This window comes from Haplochromis burtoni, unplaced genomic scaffold, assembly GCF_018398535.1.
Source record: "Haplochromis burtoni strain Fernald_Lab_line unplaced genomic scaffold, NCSU_Asbu1 Contig_75, whole genome shotgun sequence".
Taxonomy (NCBI): domain Eukaryota; kingdom Metazoa; phylum Chordata; class Actinopteri; order Cichliformes; family Cichlidae; genus Haplochromis; species Haplochromis burtoni.
This window is the reverse complement of record NW_024582436.1, coordinates 1,564,822-1,580,571: the sequence shown is the minus strand read 5'-3', so window position 1 is coordinate 1,580,571 and position 15,750 is coordinate 1,564,822. Positions and strand designations below refer to the sequence as shown.

At 41.9% G+C, this 15,750-nt stretch overlaps 1 protein-coding gene across 17 annotated transcripts in view; it reads left to right on the top strand.

Moving 5' to 3' along the window:
* mycbp2 (MYC binding protein 2) overlaps nucleotides 1-15,750 on the top strand; it is a 61,300-nt gene that overhangs the window by 25,400 nt on the left and 20,150 nt on the right. For 8 of the 17 annotated variants that reach the window (XM_014337719.2, XM_014337725.2, XM_014337720.2 and 5 more), the window contains 32 exons: nucleotides 152-510; nucleotides 651-823; nucleotides 1,294-1,419; nucleotides 1,648-1,775; nucleotides 1,987-2,078; nucleotides 2,203-2,337; nucleotides 2,468-2,551; nucleotides 2,664-2,760; nucleotides 2,852-3,044; nucleotides 3,318-3,592; nucleotides 3,774-3,995; nucleotides 4,162-4,353; nucleotides 5,383-5,589; nucleotides 5,703-5,840; nucleotides 6,324-6,502; nucleotides 6,585-6,727; nucleotides 6,817-6,917; nucleotides 7,016-7,234; nucleotides 7,338-7,560; nucleotides 8,643-8,761; nucleotides 8,882-8,969; nucleotides 9,048-9,097; nucleotides 9,221-9,393; nucleotides 9,546-9,690; nucleotides 9,808-10,014; nucleotides 11,003-11,058; nucleotides 11,131-11,246; nucleotides 11,388-11,485; nucleotides 12,511-12,627; nucleotides 13,243-13,383; nucleotides 14,599-14,676; nucleotides 15,525-15,749. In XM_014337719.2, the coding sequence (XP_014193205.1) occupies nucleotides 152-510; nucleotides 651-823; nucleotides 1,294-1,419; nucleotides 1,648-1,775; nucleotides 1,987-2,078; nucleotides 2,203-2,337; nucleotides 2,468-2,551; nucleotides 2,664-2,760; nucleotides 2,852-3,044; nucleotides 3,318-3,592; nucleotides 3,774-3,995; nucleotides 4,162-4,353; nucleotides 5,383-5,589; nucleotides 5,703-5,840; nucleotides 6,324-6,502; nucleotides 6,585-6,727; nucleotides 6,817-6,917; nucleotides 7,016-7,234; nucleotides 7,338-7,560; nucleotides 8,643-8,761; nucleotides 8,882-8,969; nucleotides 9,048-9,097; nucleotides 9,221-9,393; nucleotides 9,546-9,690; nucleotides 9,808-10,014; nucleotides 11,003-11,058; nucleotides 11,131-11,246; nucleotides 11,388-11,485; nucleotides 12,511-12,627; nucleotides 13,243-13,383; nucleotides 14,599-14,676; nucleotides 15,525-15,749 (4,899 nt within the window). The remainder of the gene's footprint in view (nucleotides 1-151; nucleotides 511-650; nucleotides 824-1,293; nucleotides 1,420-1,647; nucleotides 1,776-1,986; nucleotides 2,079-2,202; nucleotides 2,338-2,467; nucleotides 2,552-2,663; nucleotides 2,761-2,851; nucleotides 3,045-3,317; nucleotides 3,593-3,773; nucleotides 3,996-4,161; nucleotides 4,354-5,382; nucleotides 5,590-5,702; nucleotides 5,841-6,323; nucleotides 6,503-6,584; nucleotides 6,728-6,816; nucleotides 6,918-7,015; nucleotides 7,235-7,337; nucleotides 7,561-8,642; nucleotides 8,762-8,881; nucleotides 8,970-9,047; nucleotides 9,098-9,220; nucleotides 9,394-9,545; nucleotides 9,691-9,807; nucleotides 10,015-11,002; nucleotides 11,059-11,130; nucleotides 11,247-11,387; nucleotides 11,486-12,510; nucleotides 12,628-13,242; nucleotides 13,384-14,598; nucleotides 14,677-15,524; nucleotide 15,750) is intronic. The other 9 variants (XM_014337723.2, XM_014337728.2, XM_014337732.2 and 6 more) reach the window with 6 other exon arrangements.

Sequence of the window (15,750 nt, the reverse complement as noted above, 5' to 3'; positions counted from 1 at the left end):
AATCTATTGCAATTCTACCGTAATGCAAAAGTAATCTTTTAAATGTAACAAATGTAACCTTTGTTTTAGTCGGTCACGATTGCTTTTGCAAGTGCTGCAGATTTCTTTTGCACTTTGTTTCTGAAACTTAACACTCTCCTTGCTTTTCCAGAAAGGGCAGCTTGGTCGGCCGATCCTGGACATGCCCTACTGGAATGCCAAGCCGTCTCCCATGCCCAATATCGGTGCCAAATATGGACGAAAAGCTACATGGATCGGAGCCAGTGGGGACCAGACATTCTTGCGAATCGATGAGGCTCTTATCAACTCCCATGTCCTAGCTACTTCAGAGATCTTTGCCAGCAAACACATCATTGGCCTCGTGCCCTCCTCTGTGTCTGAGCCACCACCATTTAAATGCTTGCTTATCAACAAAATGGATGGAAGCTGCAGAACCTTCAATGACTCTGAGCAGGAGGACCTGCAAGGATTTGGCCTCTGTCTGGACCCAGTGTATGATGTTATATGGAGGTCAGTGTGAGGTCTATGCTTATGTTAACCAAGGGATAAGCTGGATTCCATCTCAACTCTTTGCTGCACTTTCATTAGTCCAGAAATATTTCTAATTCCTTGCATGTTTAATCCCTGTCATTATTTCCTCCTGCTTCTAGGTTCTTGCCAGCCACCAGAGAGATGTGGTGTTACAATGCAGTGATAGCTGATGCCAGGATGCCCTCTGCAACAGATCTGCAGGCTCGCTGTAGCATCCTTAGTCCAGAGCTTGCATTACCGTCAGGATCACAAGCAACCACCACTCGCTCTCATGGAGCCCTACACATCCTTGGTAATCCTTTACACTAGGCATTTACAGTGTCAAATTGCTTATGGGCCTTATGATCTTTTTGTAATTACCTTTTATTAAATCATTGACTTAACTTCTCTGATGGGACTTTAGCTTAGTCTATGTAGCTCCCGGGTGTTTCAAGTTTTAGCTGCTGTTCATTCAATATTATCCAATGTGATAGACTGGTTGTTAACAAGTTGGACTTAATTTTATGCTTTTATAGAAATGTTATTCTGTATATAACTGTAGGATGTTAAGTTGTTTTTCTGGCTTTTTGTTTTTCCTTCTTTTTATGAGTGAACTCTTATTGTTAGTTTTTCATGGGAGACTGTAGTATCACCTTTTAATCAGTTCAAGAGAAAACTGATTTGACCTCAGTCAAACAAATGATGTGATTGCAAGAATGCTATGACCACTTCTGTTGATTGTCATTTGTTAGTAAGATGAACTATGCTGTTTCTTCCACTTAGGTTGCTTGGATACACTGGCTGCCATGCAGGAACTGAAAATGGGTGTAGCCAGCGCTGAGGAAGAAACCCAGGCCGTGATGAAGGTCTACTCTAAGGAGGACTACAGTGTTGTGAACCGCTTTGAGAGTTAGTTCTTGTTCATAAGTAATGACTGAAAGAGACAGGACTTGCACTGACTGATTGAAGGGATTAAGCAGCTGCCTAGTTTGATATATTGATGTTGATCTCATCAATATATCAAACTAGGCAGCTGCTTAATCCCTTCAATCAGTCAGTGAGAAAAAATGCCATGGAAAGTAAGTGATCATCTTTGTGACCTTCATAACCTGACTGTTCCCTTATGCGATGTTGCAGGTCACGGTGGTGGTTGGGGTTACTCGGCCCACTCTGTGGAGGCCATCCGTTTCTGTGCCGACGCAGACATCCTGCTGGGTGGGCTGGGCCTGTTCGGGGGACGAGGGGAGTACACTGCCAAAATCAAGGTGTGCAGTCCCTTGAAATATTTTTACAAAAAAATGCTTTAATTGCATGGATGTGCAAGTTTTTGAAAACCATAAGTCAAAACAAGGTTATGTAGGATTTTGAAATTACTACCATAGGTGTATCTTATAGGGGTCTAAGGGTTAGTACGGGCAGTATTTTTCTTTTTTTTAAATTTATATAATATATTAATCAGTTTCTGTTGTTGTGCAGCTGTTTGAGCTTGGCCCCGATGGTGGTGACCATGAGACAGACGGTGATCTGCTGGCTGAGACTGATGTACTGGCTTATGACTGTGCTGCCAGGTATAGTTAATGTATTTGTATTTTTTGAAAGTGGTTTTAGCACTTAGTTTTGTGGCCATTTCAGTAAAGAAAATGTTGCAGAATCATTTTAAATGGCTTTAACTGATGGTGATCTTATTTTTAGGGAGAAATATGCAATGATGTTTGATGAGCCGGTGCTGCTGCAGCTTGGCTGGTGGTATGTGGCGTGGGCCCGAGTGTCTGGTCCCAGCAGTGACTGCGGCTCCCATGGGCAGGCTACCATCACCACTGATGATGGGTAAAACTGATTTACAGTCACCATGATAAATCAGTAGAGCTGATGGTTTATTTTTCTATATGTTACATTCTTTTACATTGCACATGTTGATTTTTCATGTGTCGTGATTTGTGTTTTTCCTCCCATTTAGTGTTGTCTTTCAGTTCAAAAGCTCAAAGAAGTCAAATAATGGCACAGATGTCAACGCAGGTCAGATACCTCAGCTGCTTTACAGGCAAGTACTCTCATTTTGTTAAAAGTGGTGCATGTTTTTTGGGGGGTTTGTTTTATTTTTTGGTGCCTGTCCAATAAATAAGCTTTATTCTCTCTTCATATTTTAACGTTAGGCTTCCTTCAAATGATGGCAATGCATCTAAAGGCAAACAGCAAACCAGTGAACCAGTCCATATCCTTAAACGCTCATTTGCTCGTACAGTCTCAGTGGTGAGTACTGTCCAAGTGTCTCTCTGCAAGTTATGTAACAGGTCACTTAAAAAAAAAAAAAATTGAACAACGCTGTGTCATCTCGTTGTAGGAGTGTTTTGAGTCTTTGCTGAGTATCCTTCACTGGAGCTGGACCACCTTGGTTTTGGGTGTGGAGGAACTGCGAGGGCTGAAGGGTTTCCAGTACACTGCCACCCTGCTCGACCTTGAGAGACTGCGCTTTGTTGGCACATGCTGCCTTCGCCTGCTCAGGGTCTACATCTGTGAGATTTTTCCCATTGCAGGTAGGAACACAAAGCACTTTATCACTGACAGCATGATGACTGATAGATGGACGACGTCAAAGTCTTTCTTTGCAACAACAAAAGAGTCTTATTCAAACTGTTACTATACATTAAACAAATGATATATAGTATGTACATAGATTTATATTTATAAAACAATTAAAAAGTTAGAAGACAATCAGTGATTGTGATATTTTTGTTTCTTAAAAAGTGCATTTTAGTTAAGCTGTGTCTTCTGATTACATCTCTTCTTTTCCCGTGTTTGATTTCTAGCCAGCACCAAGGCTGTGGTGGAGGAGTCAAGCAAGCTGGCAGAGTGCGTAGGAAAGACACGCAGTCTGCTGAAGAAGATCCTGTCAGAAGGCATGGACAACTGCCTGACCAAGCTGGACAATGACCCACAAGGCTACTTGTCTCAGCCTCTTACTTTGCTGGAAGCTGTGCTGCAGGAGTGCCACAACACTTTCACCGCCTGCTTCCACTCCTTCTATCCAACCCCGGCTCTGCAGTGGGCCTGCCTGTGTGATCTGCTCAACTGCCTGGACCAAGTATGATGATTTCATACAGCTTGTTGACACATTAAAAAAAATCTTTTAGTTTTAAATGACATTTTACTGTACTTTCATTATTCAAACCCTTTTTCTACCTAACAATGTTCAGATAATTTCGGATGAAGGCTTAAAGAGGGGGGAAAAACTGACCTTCACCATTATTTTTGCTGTATTTCAGGATATCGCTGAGGCTAATTTCCGTACATCCAGCAGCCGTCTCCTGGCAGCCGTAATGTCAGCTCTGTGTAACACATCGGTCAAGCTGACCTCCATCCTGCCCATTGCTTATGATGGGGAGGTGCTGCTGCGTTCACTGGTCAAACAAGTAAGCACAGAGAATGACTCGGCCCTTGCTCACCGCTTCCCCCTGCTGGTGGCCCATATGGAGAAGCTCAGCCATGTGAGTTGGCACTGCGTTAATGTTTAGTTGTTTATCGATACAGTCAGTGGACATGTTGAGATAACTCCATTTGATCACTATCACATTCTCATCCAAATACCTAGATGGCCTATAAAAGAAATCAAAACAATCATATTAAGTTAGTAATATTGCTTCCACCTTTTAGACGGAGGAGAACCTGATGGGCATGACCAGTTTCCGGGAAGTACTAGAGAAGATGCTGGTGATTGTGGTGCTGCCTGTGAGGAAGAGTTTGAGGAGGGAGGTTGAACTGTTCTCACCACATTTGGTCTCCAACACCTGTGGCCTGCTGGCCTCCATCGTTTCTGAGCTCACCGCCTCTGCCCTGGGCTCTGAGGTAACTTAATGTGCTCTAGTAGCCATTGACCTATGCTCCCACAGTACGCCTGTATGTGGGGCTACTGTTTTGGCTTTAAGCTATGGTCCTTGTGTGCGCTTGCAAAGCCCCACTCGCATTACCAGAAATTTCATCTGTACATGCTTATTGTTCTGGGCTTTGACAAAGCAACCTTTTTGATCACATTGATTTGTAGTTTTCAAAGGGATTTGATTTGCATCCCAGTCACTACAGTTCAGCCAACGTTTGAAAAGAAATCTGTCACTCGTGCATTTTCTCATTCTTTTTCTTTTGTCCTGTCTTGTGCCATATTCTTCATATTCTCAAGGCTCTATTGTTGTTGAAGTAATTTCTCTCAGTGACAGCTCAGAGCTTTTCTGTATTGTCTATACAGCATGCTGAGTCATTAGGTATGAGTGGCAGACATCTGTTGGCCTCCATCGTTCACACTCTACATTTAATTATCATCACACTCTTTTTATACTCATGTACTGCAGTCATGACTCTTTAGCTCCTGTTGCCATAGTAACGTTACTTGACAACTGCCCTCAACAACTACTTTTTTTTTTTTTTTTTTTTTTAACCCTCTCCCCCCAAGTCTGTTGTCACGGAAACGACTTTCTCCCCAGAGTACCTGGATAGGTCCCTCTGCAGCTGTGTCTGGTTCTCAGCAGTCACAGGCTGATATAAATAGTAGTTACTAATGCATACCAAGCATGAAATGGTTTTATTTCACTTTCATTTATTCTTTTCTGTGAATGCCTTTTGTATGTTTTAGCAACCTTTGAATTATTTACCTTTTCCATCCATCATTTACAGTGTTTGCTTGAACTGTGGACATTTGGAGGGTTTTGGTCATTTTACACTTTATTACGAGTATTGCTACCTAAAATTATGGATTGTGATTTTTTTTTTTTTTTTTTTTTTTTTTAATATATATTTAAAAAAAAAAAACATTTAGTGTCTTTCTATTTATCTTCATCGTCACGTGTGTTTGGCTATATTTCTTAGTATTTCATCCTTCATTAGGTTGATGGGCTGAACTCGCTCCACTCAGTGAAAGCATCTCCGAACCGCTTCACCAAAACAAGCCAGGGCCGCAGTTGGAACACAGGCAATGGCTCGCCGGATGCCATCTGTCTGACAGTGGATAAGCCAGGCGTTGTGCTTGTGGGTGTCTGCGTATATGGAGGAGGGGGCATCCATGAGTATGAGCTAGAGGTGCTGGCTGATGATGTAAGTGACTGAAGATTTTTTGCTTTTTTATTTGTTTTGTGGTGCTGCTGAACTAGTTTCCAGTCAGTTGAATTATTTATTCTTGTGAATCTCTTTGTTCCCTTGACCTTCAGGCGCAGACAGAGCACCCAGGGGACTCTGCGCATTCTCACAGGTGGACATCTCTGGAGCTGGTGAAGGGCACATACAGCACTGACGATTCCCCTAGTGATATTGCTGAAATTCGCTTGGATAAGGCTGTGCCACTTAAGGTACATAAGCAGTATACGACCTGGTACATAAATGTGTTTGGCCCTAATAACAAATTTCCTCTTTGTGACTGCTCTGTAGGGGTTGAATTTTTTTTAATATATATTGATCTGTTTAACTTATGGTTAGCTTTAATATAATGTAATGTCTCCGAGGCTAAGTCATTAAACTAGACCTCTCAGCTGTGCTTCTGTCGTTAGTGCCTTCATGAGTGTTTTTAAGGCAGATATCTGACAGATAATATGGCTTGTGGTGCAGCTAATTGTATTTGAAACATCAGCGTGATACGCCCATATACTCTAAAGAAGGCCTTTAGCTTGCCAAGCTAGCTGATAAATTGGCACTATATGCTCAAAAAAAGAGAGATAAAGAGGTGTCAACATGCAAAATGCCAAACTCAAGAATTTAAAATGACAGTACAGATTTTTATATACAGTCTATAGTTAAAAAGCAAATATTTATTTAATAAATTTACCGTGTTGCAGGAGGGGGTGAAGTATGCAGTGCGATTACGGAACTACGGTAGCCGGACGGCTAATGGGGACGGAGGGATGACCACAGTGCAGTGCTCCGATGGTGTGTCCTTCACCTTCAGCACCTGCAGCTTGAGTAGCAATGGGACCAACCAGACCAGAGGACAGATCCCACAGATTCTCTATTACAGGTATGCATAAAGCTAGCATCTTGTAATTGCTTGTATCAAAAGTTGTTTTTTTTTTTCTGACTTAAGTGTCTCATTGTTGAAGGAGTGAGTATGATGGGGACCTCCAGTCTCAGCTGCTGAGCAAAGCCAATGAGGAAGACAAAAACTGTAGCAGAGCTCTGTCTGTGGTCAGTGCTGTGGTTAGAGCTGCAAAGGATCTCCTTCACAGGGCATTTGCTGTTGATGGTAAGCATAGCAAATTTTACACAGCTATTACAAAAACATTGGTTGCTTGTATTTCGGCCTTTCTTCATTTTGTCCTTTCTTGTCTCCAGTGGATGATATTCCTGAGCTTTTAAGCTCTTCTAGCCTGTTCTCTATGCTCCTGCCCCTCATCCTGGCCTACATAGGCCCCGTGGCTGCATCTGTACCAAAGGTATTAGTTCACACTCAGATGGTTTACCTGTCTTCTTAAAATACCACATTTCTCTCTGGTGTAGCACTGCGGCTAACTGCTTGTTCTTTCACATCCAGGCTGCTGTTGAGGTGTTTGGTTTGGTTCAAGAGCTGCTACCCGCTGTCTCTGCCCTGAACCAAAAATACGCCCCACCCACCTTTAACCCAAACCAATCCACAGACAGCACTACTGGCAACCAGCCTGAACAGGGCCTCTCCGCTTGTACCACCTCTAACCATTATGCAGTAATTGAGAGTGACCACCCTTACAAACAAGCTGGGGTCACTCAGTACAGGGTAAGGCATCTCTTGCCATGCTTACTGGTTTTAAAATGTGTTAAGAGAAAATTCTAGAATTTTAAGTTGCAACTGATTTCCCTTGTGTTTCACCATGCTTCAGGTATCATTCCCGGAGTGCGTCCGCTGGACCACAATTGAGTTTGATCCACAGTGTGGCACTGCACAACCAGAGGATGTCCTGCGTCTGCTAATCCCAAGCCGAACACTCCACTTGTCTAACCTAAGTGCCAAACCCTTGATCCACGACACCATCAACACCTGGACTGAGCTCAAAAAGTTCTCAGGCTCAACAGGCTGGCCAACCACTGTCCTCGTGCTGCCAGGTGAAAACAAACAAGCAGACCAACCCCAACAAAACAGCAGGATAGCAAGTTGACATTTATTGGACAATAAGCTACAACAGTGTTATTGAATCTCAATAAACTCCAATGTTTCTAAACCAAGAGGCTTAGAAAAGTCAATATACACTAGTGGAGTCAATGGGAAACTCTGAACTAAACTAATGACCACCGCATTTTGGTTAACCTTAGGGTGTAATACAGAAATGTACAATAGGCACAGGTGTTTATATAACATATAAATAGTGTTATTATTTATATTACAATTATTAGTACCTTTTGGTAGACACAACCTTTGACAGCTTTTGTTTTCTAATCTTATTTCATTTTAACGTATTTAAAGCAAGTTTGGCTGATGAATGATGTAAAAAAATTTAAACTGGTCAGATTGTATATGACCAATATTTTTTTCATTTAACAAAACTAAAGCAATCAGTTATGAACATTATTGAATTAGTAACAAAAGTTATGCATCTGTCCTTTATGACTGGCATAATATTTCATCGCCAGTGACCTTTGTTCAAAACTCATGTGGTGTATCAGCCTCTGCGCTACAGTGGTATTATTCTTTGCAGGATTATTATATTTCTGCCATAAGTCTTTAGTGGTTAATGAACTTCCTCAAGGCAGCGGAGTGAAATGTTGCCCTGGATCGTGCGTTACTTTCGACAGAAGGGAACTCCAGGCTGGAAGACACCTAAAAAAACTTGTATACCACGGCGTCCACAGAGGCAGAGACAGTGCATATTCTGTAGGAGGACCAGTATTCTTTGTTTACTGTGAGAGAGCTAGCAGCATTTTAATGAAATCTGTTGTATACTTAAGTATGAGCTCTGATTGAGTAGTGACAACATTCTTAATCCAACATATGTTCATGAAGCCAGCTGCAGCTCGTTGATGATAATTGTTGGCATCCTTTGTGTACTTTATTCTACTTAATGATGCTTCACTGAGCCACCTGCCGCAGCAGGCAGCCATTAGTTTACAAATTATTGTTTTTACAGAGCTCTGCCTAACTGTCTCATGTTAGATGCATTACTGTGTATTTCTGCTCTATCTGTTTCCAGGAAATGAAGTGCTCTTTTCACTTGAAACAGCCTCAGATTATGTGAAAGATGAGAAAGCCTGCTTCTACGGCTTTAAGTGTGTGGCTGTGGGATATGAATTCAACCCCGGTCCTGATGAGGTACAGATGCTCTTCAGTGAATTGTGCCACCCACCCTGAGCCTGTAGTTTTACAGCACTTTGTATGTCCTCTGTAAAAAAGTAATAAATACCTTTCTGACAGATGTTTTGTAACTTTCAGGGTATTATCCAACTGGAGAAGGAGTTGGCCTACCTGGGTAGTGTGTGTGCTGCGGCTCTAATGAAGAAAGACTTGGCCCTTCCTATAGGTACAGAAAAAAGTAAAATCGGTGCATTTGAGGCAGCCTTTTGCATAACTCGTATAATCATGATTTAATTTTTTGTAGGCAATGAGTTGGAGGAAGATCTTGAGATTCTTGAGGAAGCCTCTCTTCAGGTATATTGTCTTTTAAGTTAAACCTTCCCTGATAATTTATTTAAGTAAAAAAAAAGAAAAAAAGAAAAAAGAAGAAGCTATCTCTACTAAGCACTTAACTTTCGAAACTTTGTTGCCACTCAGGTGTGTAAGGCCCACTCAGGGATCCTTGGGAAGGGTCTGGCCTTGTCTCACTCTCCCACCATCCTGGAGGCCCTTGAGGGGAATCTACCCTTGCACATCCAAACCAATGAGCACTCCTTCCTTGAGGACTTCATCACCTGTGTGCAGAATTCAAGTGGGGGACGTCTGGCTAGGTATGTTTCCATCCTTGGATGAGAAAGCAAAATTCAAAATGAATGAAAATTACCTCAGAAGAAAATTATTCATATTGAATTTCAATTCTTTGAGATAAATAATACTTGGGCTGTTACTACATATTCGTTCCCTCTTTGTTTGACCAATGCAGATGGCTACAGCCAGACTCTTACGCAGATCCTCAGAAGACATCCCTGATTCTGAACAAAGATGATATACGCTGTGGGTGGCCAACCACTGTGGTGGTTCAGACCAAAGACCAGTATGGGGATGTGGTGCATGTTCCTAACATGAAGGTCAGGAAAACTCTCTTAAAAGAAAAAAAGAAACAATTACGTAATTGTGTCTCAAGTGCCAAACCTACAAAAGTAGTTTACTGAATTTGTCGGTCACCGTGTTTGTTTTGTTTGTAGGTGGAGGTGAAGGCCGTACCTGTTTCACAGAAAAAGTCAGTGCAACCAGAAAATGTGAAGAAGTTGCAGCGACTACCTGGAAGCTGTTCCCCTTCTTCCTCTGGACCCGACCTAACCTTTGGAGGTTTGCCAGTGCCCAAGTTGGAAGCCACCTATGAGCCCATGATTGTGAAAGAGGCTCGGTACATTGCTATTACCATGATGAAGGTCAGCATCGTGTAACTGGGGCGCCACTCGCTACCTCACCTGTGTATATTAGCCTGTTGCAGATTCTGTAGCTCAGGTTGGAGCTGGGTGGTTAGATTCTGAAATACAACATTTAACATTTGGTAACATTAAATAATAATTATTTTAAAAACAGAGCTTCGTTAGAAATGGCTAAAGAAGATAATAACAATATACTGGGAAATTTAAAAAAAATTCTGAATACACCTGCCAGTGAGTACAGATGTAAGCTGAAAAAAAAATGTTCCACATAAATGTGTATAAATGGATGCGTATGGCCTGTAGCTTGAAGACTGTAAAAGCTCCATGTTATTCTAATCCATTTACTGTGTATGATAATGAGAGAAGGGTGTTACAGGGCTTAGAAATTCTTCCACCAAGTGGTTCAGATTAGAGTAGCATTGACAGACTTTTACTGAAGGACGGCTTCTGTGTATCTGAAGAGGATAAAAAAAAGTCAAAAATGAATGGCTTACCTTGGGAGTGACAGCCTTTTAGTTTGCTATATTAAACATTCAAAAAGCCAGTTGTGCGTTTTTGTTGCATGGTAGTAATGGAAAAAAGTGCTCCTTTGCCATTAATCAGAGGCTAGTCACAAGGCTGGTGTTCATGCTCTCCAGCTTATGATGTACTTAAATGGAAAGCCTGTTTCAGTAGCCCAATTATGTCACTTTGAAGAAAGCTAAAGTCAAGCTCACGGACAACTACAGAAGGTGAATTAAAATTACAGTGTGCTGCTTTTTCTTTCAGTTGTTGCAGCTTAATCCATTAATGAATATCTGATTGGTGCCCGTCTTTCAATTAACCAAACAGCAGTTACACTAAGTGTAAAGAGGGGAAAAAGGCAAATTGTTGAACCCATCATGAGTTTGTATCATAGATGGGGAATGTGACTTGACTTTAAAAAAAAAAGGGGGGGGCGGCTAGTGTATTTGCTGTTGCTCTTACGTTACATCTGTGTCTGTTTTAGGCATATGAAAACTACTCCTTTGAAGAGCTGCGCTTTGCTTCCCCCACCCCAAAGAGGTAAGACGGTGCAGAAAAAAGAACAGACTTTCCTAGGAGACGCAGTCTACTTATTGTTCATTGCCCACACAGACCCAGCGAGAATATGCTCATCCGTGCCAACACTGATGGAACCTACAGTGCCAATTGGACTCCAGGAGCAGTCGGCCTCTATACGATCCACGTCACCATCGATGGCATTGAAATAGGTAATTCAGTCTAAACGCGCATTCAAAAAGCTGGTGCGTTCTCTTAAGTCTTTCCCCATAGAAGCATGAAATTTATGTGGAGGCAATAAATTTCTTGTGAATTTACAAAGTCGAGTTGTAAATCCTTTTTAAATCATTTAGATGCTGGTTTGGAGGTAGAAGTCAAAGACCCTCCCAAAGGCATGATACCACCTGGGACTCAGATGGTCAAGCCAAAAGCTGAGCCTCAGCCTAGCAAGGTGAGTTTTTCTTTCAGTTGACCAACTAGGACATGAACATGAACATTACCATGCCTGCAGTCATCCGGCAAATGCAACTCAACAGAGATGGCAACAGGATTTCCTGCCAGCACCAAATTCTAACGGATTGAACCAGCTGCTTTATGCAGTATGTTGACATCAGTTTCATCAGAAACACAGAGATCCTTTTTGACCTTTTGAAAAGGTTTTTTTTTTTTTTGTTGTTTTTTTTTGTTAGTATTTCAGTTCATACTGAGAATTGTATATCACCTCTGTGTAGCTTTTGGCTGTTTGCGCCTCCTCGTTTGGTTTGCTCTGCTGACTAACGATTTGCTGGTTCATAGGAAGCAATGAACCTCAGTCCAGTCCAAGATAATTTGGTCACAAAGTAAACGAGCAAATAAATCCAACTCTTTTATAATGCCACGGTAGATTTCGGTGTGATGTCCTTTCTTTTGTGATGCCTCTAACTAGATGAAGACAAACATTAAGTCTGAGCACTGTGAGTCTGGTTGTTAGGTTCTATCGTGCATGTATACAGACTGTGTACGTTGACGAGTACTTGTATGGTGTAGGAACTGGAAATTGCTTCAGATGCAGAAATTGCATCTACCTGATGTTATGCACGTTGGGGTCATCATCATTTTGTGGCCTTTTGAGTTTTGAAATCCATAATGGGGGAAACAAGCAACAATGTGTGCCTTTTTCAATCACTTGTGTATACTCCTTTTGGACATGTTTTAAAAGTTTTGTTTTGATTTTTTTCTTCATGCATCAGTGTAGATAACACACAACAAACTTCATAACAGGTGCTAATGAAATGAAGCTCCTTAAGATTGGTCATCTTTTGCTGTGTGTATGCTTGTACTTGGAAGCGGGCTTTGTCTGGATTAAAGCATGCGATCTATCACTGTCAACTGCTTTCTCCTTTTCCTTTTCCTACTGCTCTTATTGACTTTATTTTTCTCCTTTCTGTTCTTTACCCCTGCCGCTCACGGTCTCCATCTCCCCTCTGCTTCTCTCAGGTCCGCAAATTTGTATCCAAGGACAGCGCAGGCCTGCGTGTGCGTAGTCACCCCTCCCTGCAGAGTGAACAGATAGGCATAGTGCATGTCAATGGCACCATCACTTTCATTGACGAGGTAATTGACTTTAGACCAGGCAGAAGACCTAGTATTCTATGTGGAACACCAGGGTCCACTTTTGTTCTGTTTCTGTGTTTCTTCTTGTTTGAATCAATAAGAGCCGACTCATAATTATTGTAAAATCTAGAGGTTTTTTTCTAGATTAAAGTAATTTTGAGTCTTTTTACTCTTTTTACATGATTTCTGTAGTTTCTTTGTAATTACCTCTTTCAATAATGATTACTACTTCATAAATTTGTTGCTCTTTATGTTGCTTATTGCTCTTGCAAGGCACTCTGAGGCTCCATAAACAGCTTGAACACCATCCTCATGAATCCAAATGAGACGATGAATTCTTAAATTACTACGCACTTTATAACTGCAATGTAATGTGGCATGTATTGACTGTATTTGTCAGCCCTGCACAATATCTGCTCTCATCTTTTGTCGTTAGTACCGGAAACATTCATGTATTGTTTCACCTGCATCCTGCTTCACCATGAGCGTGGCGTTATCTAATTACTTTGGGCAGCCTCAGAGATGCCGTGCGTATGTATGAGGGCACTCCCCTCCTACTTCCCTAGTAACAGGATGGCATGCCTTTGCTCTACTCTGTTGCTTGTTTTCCCTTAGATCCACAATGATGATGGTGTGTGGCTCAGGCTCAATGATGAAACTGTAAAGAAGTATGTTCCCAACATGAATGGGTACACTGAAGCCTGGTGCCTCTCTTTTAACCAGCACCTGGGCAGGAGCCTACTGGTCCCAGCCGACGTAAGTAGAAGGCGGCCTGCTGAGTAGCCTGTCTCCGTTTACGATTAGAGGCTCCTGCACTGTTTATTTTGGGGAAGAGCTCATCTGTGTTGTTTAATGATAACGGCTTTTCAAGGACTTACCTGGGTTTGTCCTTGAAGCATGGTAAATCATCAGAGTATCTTATCAGAGTGTACCTGCTGGGGTGTTTCTTGTGCATGGAATATCTCGGTATGAAACTTTGACTAACACACTGTGCAAAGGAACAGCAGCTGGAGTGTGCATGCATTAACTCACGTTTGAAGGCAAAAGGTTTACTGTTACATGACCATCATGTGTTTAGCTGTGGACTCTTGGCTCACGTGGTGAGGCGGTATATGTTTAGTGCATTAAAGTAAACCCCAATGCAGGGCCGGTCAGACAAGGAAAAATGTAGTGAAAGAGCACTTGTGTGCTGTTTGCCTTTGCTTATTCTGCACTGTTGAGTCTTCATTTACTCATCGCTTCTCACTCACAGTTCATAAAGAGTTGCTCACTGCAGCATGTGATGGCAAGGAGTTCCCCCCCACACATTTTGCTCCATGCCGCAAAAACCACCCTAAAAGTGCCACTGACTCAAATGGGTCATTCAACTGGGTATAATTCAAGAAATTGATGCCGTTTTAAATGGGAAAGTATCCTAAGATGGTGGTTTTCTGTCATGAAGCAGTCACTGGCCTGTGAAAGGTTTGAGTGGATAATTGTACCTCTACTTCTCTGTAACTCCACCTCTGCATTGGGATGCAGTGCTAGGAGGCTTCCATGTCTGGTCTCTGTCTGAACAGCATGACACACTACATCATCCAAATGGGGAATTTTTTTGGAAGTTTCTTCTCTATATGTCTTTATTTTTACTTTTTTTTTTTTAAGTCATTTGGTCATGGATTTGGACATAATTGCAATAAGGTGTTGGGAGTGAATTTTCAGTGCCCCTGCAACATTTTTTTTTTCTTTGTATGTTTTGTTTTGTTTTGTTACTGCTTTTAATTCTGCACTCATTGGCTTATTTCAGTGCTCCACAACTAACTGGCCTGTCTGAATCTGTCTTCCTAACTTGACTTATCCTGGAAAATCCACAAGAGCCAAGAGCTTTTTCTTTTCTTCCAAAAAAATACACTAGAACCTCCCCTTTCCCGTTTTTCTCTCCTTTCTTGAGTCGTCTACTGTTTCTTGACTGTTTTACAATTTGTTGCTCAGAATGTCTTTAATGCTAGCCAAGGAGTCAGGGATATCGGCTTTTTGTCATGGACCCCCTTAACTATATTCCCACCACAGGTGAGTTGTGTGAAGGAGGGAACATAGTTTGACTGCCCCGTAGCCTATCGCCTGTTTCTTTTCTTGTATCCTCGAACACCTTGTGACTTTGTAGTTGTCCCACAGTGTGAATTTGAGGTATAAGAGGTCAAACTGTATTTGCATGGTTGTCTGTACCGTGATAATACATCATATCGGTGGCTACTGAAGACTCTGCAGTGATCACATTTAGGATTAATAGTAATTGTTTGTATTAAAGCTTGTTTGTTGCATGGAGATGAAGATAATAATGTTCAGACTGTTGCATGAGGTCTTGTTTGAAAGGCTTGCCATATCTAGTCCTGTTTCTGTGTGTGCCATAGCATGCCCCCCTTTAACTGAAAATGAGAGCATTTTATTTAAGTTGTTGGTTGTTTTTAACTGGATTACTAAAATGCTAAAGTGAGTGTTTGTCAATTCTTTGTGGTTGAACAGTGTATTTTTAATATCAGGGGCAAATTGCTGTATGATTTTACTGTGACGACTTACTTCCTTTCCAGTTTTGTGCCAAGCTCAGCTGGCTGGCTGCTGTGTGCAGCTTCATAGTTAGTGAACGGATAAGTGAGTTGCATCGGTTTTGTCACTGAACCGTTGGTTTAAAAAAAAAAAAAAAGCAAATATGCTATTTGAGACCTTAAAGATGGCACTTAATACACGTAAAGAGGGCTGAACTGCATGGTTTTTACAGCATTTCCCTGTGAGGCTGCTAAGTGCTTTTCACCTTCACATTTCTGGGCTTTGTAGTCTGAGCCCTGTGCTGGTCTTGAACATTTTTGCAGCCTATTTTATTGATGTGCACTGACTCTAATCCATGCTCTTAACTCTTGCAGGAGGTCAGGGGCCAGTTGGAGGAGAACATAAAGGAGGTGAGCAGCTGCCCTTCCCACGAGGCCCCCATTCGGGTGCAGAACAGAGCAGGGCAGGGCGGCGGTCCGGGGCTTTATAAGGTAGTGAAGACCGGCCCCTCTGGTCACAACATCAGAAGCTGCCCAAACCTTAGGGGTATCCCCATTGGAATGTTAGTTCTTGGCAACAAGGTCAAGGCCATAGGCGAGG